Source organism: Gekko japonicus, unplaced genomic scaffold (genome assembly GCF_001447785.1).
Source record: "Gekko japonicus isolate JY-2015 unplaced genomic scaffold, Gekko_japonicus_V1.1 scaffold18, whole genome shotgun sequence".
NCBI classification, from domain to species: domain Eukaryota; kingdom Metazoa; phylum Chordata; class Lepidosauria; order Squamata; family Gekkonidae; genus Gekko; species Gekko japonicus.
The window spans coordinates 2,418,288-2,424,287 of NW_015170275.1; the positions used below are offsets into that span (position 1 = coordinate 2,418,288).

At 38.1% G+C, this 6,000-nt stretch overlaps 1 protein-coding gene across 1 annotated transcript in view; it reads left to right on the forward strand.

The window, feature by feature from the left end:
* The window catches only part of CDKL5 (cyclin dependent kinase like 5), a 57,833-nt gene that overhangs the window by 25,638 nt on the left and 26,195 nt on the right, over nt 1-6,000 (forward strand). The window contains exons 9-11 of the mRNA XM_015417600.1: nt 1,600-1,680; nt 2,143-2,294; nt 3,034-4,060. Of these exons, the coding sequence (XP_015273086.1) occupies nt 1,600-1,680; nt 2,143-2,294; nt 3,034-4,060 (1,260 nt within the window). The remainder of the gene's footprint in view (nt 1-1,599; nt 1,681-2,142; nt 2,295-3,033; nt 4,061-6,000) is intronic.

Below are 6,000 nucleotides of genomic sequence, written 5' to 3' on the forward strand. Positions count from 1 at the left end.
GGTGAGATAGCGCCCGGAAACTCCGCCTGTCTTCCGTATCTCTTGCGTGGCGAATGTTGCGTGTGACCGCAGCCTTCCTTTAGGAGATTTGTATCCATTTCCATTCCAAGCACTGTATCATTAGGTAGAAATGTGGAACAAATAGATTGTAGTGTTAAGTAATTCTTTGTCTTTGTCTGGGGGCAATCACTCTTGTACAAATATATCATAAAGCCATGAAATCAGTTTGCCCCCAACATGTTCCCAGTGGCAAATGCTCCTTTTTCAACAAAGACACTTTAATTGAACAGTAAGAAGAGACTACTTGCTAGGCAAATATTTGTAAATATTCTTAGCCATGCTCTAATATTGATAGTGACCGAAGTAAAAGAGCAGCTCCTACAGTGCAGTCCTACACAATCCTTCTATGTCAGGAGTACAAATACACATACTATTTGTTGTGTACATTGTAAAATTGAATTGCAATTAAGCAAGATCCTATGTTGCAACAGTTGCCTAACATTTAAATGAAAGGCACAGTAGAGCAAGAGAACAAGCAGTTCACCATTTGAAGCTTAATGAAACCCTACTATTTTGGAAGTATGTTCACTCCCATCCAATGCCCCCTGTAAGCTGTGGAGTCTTGTGAGCAAAAATTCTACTTTGTGAGCTACTGGCATTAAAGTTATGAGCGAGCGATTTGGCTACTGCATACATTAGTTTGCTCTGGAGCCATCCTTCCTGAGCTAAGACAAAAATGTATGAGCCAGAGGCCAAAAAACAGTGAGCTAGCTCACACTAACTCAGCTTGGAACACTATGTCTTCTCTGAGCACTGCTCTTGCAGTTTCAGCAAGAGATGTTACATTCTAGTACTGGAAAGTTACAAATAAAAGAAAACCCGTCTGCTATTGAACTCCCATACCACATGTCCTATTTTTAGATTTGGCAGTCTGCAAGAGGATATTACATGTAGAAAACACCTTCACAAACAAAGAGCTCAAAAACTTGGGTTGGATCCGGCCCCTTTTCCACTGATGAAAAGAGGAAGAGAGGGTTCCCTTTGACCACCAAAAAGGTTCTTCAGGGGATCATGGGACCTCCATGGACAAAAGGCATGTGCAACAGGAGTAAGGAGGGCAATTAGGCAAGAATGAGTGAAAAAGCTGGCTGGATCCAACCTGTATATGTGAAATTCTGTGTTTCTAGTAAGATTATTTTTGCCATCAGCAATGATCTTCAGTTGAATTCTGTGCAATAATTTAAAATTTAATAGAATTAAAACTTGATTTATCTTATTTCCAATGGCAAGTAGATGAAGCTGTTCACCTGTGCAGAGCTTACATTTAGGCTATTGGCACATCCTTTTCCAACATCTCTATATTTTGATTGCCAAAATGTTTTATTTTTAAAACTTTGTGAAACACACTTTCCATGTTTCATGTGATTATCTGTATGTCATTTTGTTATTACTTCAAGAGAGCAGCTAATAGTTAAGCTACGTATCATAATGTAAGCTTTTCTGGATAATTTTAGGTCACCATACACTAACAATAACATTTTGGAGACTTTTACAAATACTGTAATTGTATGTGTGTGTGTGTGTGTTGCTTTTGTACAGTTCCCTGCAGTCAACCATCCGCAGTCTTTGGAAAGAAGATATTTAGGAATCTTAAGCGGTGTTATACTTGACCTTATGAAGGTAGGTTGTTGTTGTTGTTGTTTCATAAGCACAATTCTTACTAAAATTAAAATTAATATAGAGGGATATGTTATATATTTTTAAAAAATCAAATGTAGCAGCCAGTGAGATTTTATAAAGATTCAGAATGAACCCGATTCTTGATATCTGCAGCAGCCCATGGGCTCATAGCTATGCACAGTTTGGAAGCACCAGAAGTCACTGAGCACCTAGGATTTTGCACATTAAATTATTGTATAGGTAACATCTACATCTGTTGGATTTTTTTAGCAGCAGATTTTTAGAGCTCAGTTTTTTGACAGAATATTTAAAACTGTTTTTATATAAGTAGCTTTAAATTCTTTTCAGTTGAACATGATACTTGTTGGATATATTTAGATTTACATTTTAGTGGGATTAATAGTTTCGCTTCTATATTAGATAACAGCCTAATATTTTTTAAATTTAATTTCTTTTCAAAAGAATTTGTTGAAACTGGATCCAAGTGACAGATATTTAACAGAGCAATGTCTGAACCACCCATCATTTCAAACTCAGAGGCTGTTAGATCGTTCACCTTCACGATCAACTAAAAGAAAACCTTACCATGGAGAAAGTAACACCTTATCTAGCAGGTAAATTACTGTACCTTATTACATCAGTGTCATAGTATAGCATGTATTTCAGCTGGTTGAAAAGGCTGAGGGAAATGAGAAGTAGTTCCAAATGTACTTGCCATTGTTATACACAAGATTTAAATATACTTAAGTAGGCTTTCTGATAAAGCACCATGTAAATCTGGTTCAGTTTCCATTGTTTGTACAGTATTTTGCATTCAAATGCTAAGACCACATTGTATCTCTGGTAAGTGTAGTAAAATTGGCAAAGTGATTTTGGATGCACTGGAAGGTAGAGGGTGTTCTCTCAGCTGTGCTGAGGACAGTTGCTGTGCCATTTTCTTGAAGTGGCAGTAGATCCTGCTGGAGCAACTTATCCATTTGTATATCTAACAGAAATGTTCCTGCCTAAGTCTAATGGTTCATAGATCTTGATTATTAGATAAAAAGGGAGTAGGGGTAGCCTTCCATTATTTTCTTCAGCTCACATTTCCCACAGTTCATATTTTTGAAAGCAGAAGTGAACAAAAATTCCAATACGTAATTTTCTGTCTATTTTATGAATCTGAGCTTTGAGGTTTTGTTCTTATTGCAAGTTTACCAATTGCCTGGAACAGCCTTTGGGCCAATAGTCTCAGTCTGTGCTGCGTGTATGCTTTATCTGCAGTAGATTAAATGGCGAGAGGGTTACTGAAACCGTCCAAGTGTGAAAGCAGAAATTACTAATGTGTGCTTTCTTTCTGTTGTTATACTGTAGAAATCAAAGTAGCAAAAGTACTGCTGTGCAGTCTCACCACAGATCAAACAGCAAAGATATACAGAATGTGGGAGTTGGAGTCCAAAGAGAAGAGGCACTTCCAACAAATGAAAGCTTTCTAAATGGAAACCTTCCTGTAACTGCACATAGTCCTATGCTGTCAAAAAAGCCAAGCAATTCTTCTGGATCTGGCAGCAAAGATATAGCTAATAACAACATACCACATCTGCTCAGTCCAAAGGAAGGAAAGACAAAAACTGAATTTGATTTCAATTCGGAACCCAAAGCATCTGATGGTCCAGGTACAAAATACCTGAAGTCAAATTCCAGATCTCAGCATAACCGCCACTCATTTATGGAGAGTTCTCAGAGCAAAACTGGCACACTGCAACCAGGTGAAAGGCATAGCCGTCACAGCTACATTGATACCATTCCTCAGTCTTCAAAGAGTCCTTCATATCGGACAAAATCAAAAAGTCATGGGGCTCTGACAGATTCCAAATCTGTGGGTAATCTTTCAGAGGCCAGAATTCAAGTTGCAGATTCAAACAGCAGTAGGTATTTTCCATCCAGCTGTTTGGACTTGAACTCTCCTACTACACCAACGCCTCCTCGCCATGCAGACAATAGAACTTTGCTCAGTCCTTCTGGGAGAAACAACAGAAGTGATGGTACACTTGAATCGCGAAGACCATCTACAAGACATTCCAAAACAATGGAGGAGTTGAAATTGCCAGATCATATGGAGGGGAGCCATTCACATTCCTTATCTGCTCCCCATGAATCTTTTTCGTATGGTCTAGGTTACACAAGTCCTTTCTCTTCACAACAGCGCCCTCATAGACATTCTATGTATGTGAGCCGGGACAGAGTGAGGACAAAGGGCTCAGAGGGTGGCTTAAGCGTAGGGCAAGGGATGGCAGCCAGGACAAACAGCCTGCAACTGTTATCTCCACAGGCGCAGCATAAGTCACTTACGAGATCTGTTGGTTCTTCGCGTGAAGACTGTACAGAAGATCCTAATAGGGTTAGTTTGAATTGCTGGCTGTTGCAGAATCTTCTCCCACTTGCCCATTAAATATTTTTCCTCCTCTGTTGAATGAATGCATGATCAAATTATGAAATGTTTTACCTTGTGTAATAACACCTAAGAACATCAGTTTTTTCCCCCTAGAGAAGCCACATGGTTCAGTTTGAACTAGAGCATTTATTATATAAAATAGGCAATATCTAGTGTGTGGTCATGTCATATAGTGATGTTAGAAACTATAGACTTCTTAATGGTAAATGCTGTGGATCTTTCAGTTTGCTTTGATGGCATCATTTTTATTCAGATTTTTTTTTCAATAGTTTCGTTTTGGACTTGGGTTACAGAAAGACATGTTTTATATCTGAAAAATTAAAGGTGGTTGTTTTCAGTTGTTCTGGATGACTCTTGGTCAGGCTTGATTCAGATACAGGCAAGCACTTAACTAGCCCTGGGCATTTAATTAGCTTTCCTACATCAGAGATTAGGGCAGACAATTTACTGTAAATGAACCAGTGGTTTTAAGAGACATTAATAGCAGCGCTACTTCCAGGACTCAAGAAATATTTGTACAATTTGGCTTGGAATTTGAGAAGAAAAGCTTGAAGTATTCAATCTAATAGTTGGCACCATGATGGAAGAGGGATTGTGGTAGTTTGGAAAGGGTTCAAGAGAGAACTGTATGGGAGGAAGTGTAAAGACAAATCTTGTGAAGAAGCAGAAGGAGCTGGCTGTGTTTAGACTATTGGGGAAAAGAGACTGAGAGAAGAGAGGTGTCCTGACAGTCTTTCCAGCACTTAAAAATACATTGCATAAAGATAATAATTTGTTCCATCACTAAAGCTAGGAATAAACCATGAAGATGTAGGTTAAGATTAAAATTTAAGATGAATTATAAAAAGTGCTTCAGTAATTGCCTGGAATCTCCTTCCTTGAATGTGGTGTCAAACTTAGATGAAGCATGGAGTTTTAAGAATATGGTATCTTTTCTTGGGCTAGAAGGCTTACCTGTTTAAACTCAGATTTGGCATTTTTAAAAACCTGAATTAACTCTAGGTATGAAAACTGAATTATTCAGAATATTTTCCATTAGCTTCAGTCATGGGTTCGTCTTATTTTTAAAAGTTATGAGAAGTACCAGTGAAATTATCACGTATATTAATATAAAGCAGAACTGTTCCATTTTTGCTGTATTATTTATTGGTATTTATCTAAAAGAGGTATTTTGAGGTAGTTTTTTGGGGGGGTGATACCTGAAATATGGATGAAATCTGCATAATTGGTGTACAGTGTTTCAATAAATATTTACGTGTAGTCTGGGTCATAACATTGTATAATATGACACGTGGAGTTTAACAGTCTTTCCAGGAAGGAAAAATAGAAAGTTGTTGAGCCTCAGTGGGCAGTGGTACACGATTGTTGGGTTGAATACAGTTTGATATGTCTTGAGTTGTGCAGGTTGATTCCCAAGCTCTCACACTCCTTCATTCTTCTTCCTTCTTCCATGTGGTGGTCCAAGACTGAAGATGGAAATCTTCAAGTAACTCTAATTAGTATTGACGTCCGAATGCATTTCCATTTACTAACTGATATATGGCTTTTTCACAATAGCTGGTATTCTTAACCAAGATCTAATCCTGATCAAGAATCCTAATTACTGGGAAAGAAACAAACCTCAGTCAGTGAAGGCATCTGCTTTGGAGTATCACAGCTAGTTAAAGTTTGTTGAACACTTCTGTCTCCAGCCTCACTGTTCTGTGCAGGGAAAGGAGGCAAGAGTGAGTTTATGCGCTTGGCATGAGCCTTTGGCTTCTGCTAAAGTTTTGCTTACTGTATTTTATTTATGCACTTCTTCTGATCCTAGAGTAAACATTTTGGAAATTGTGCTCCTGTTTCAAACTGTGCATATACTAACTCAGTTTTGGTATGCTAAGGTTTTT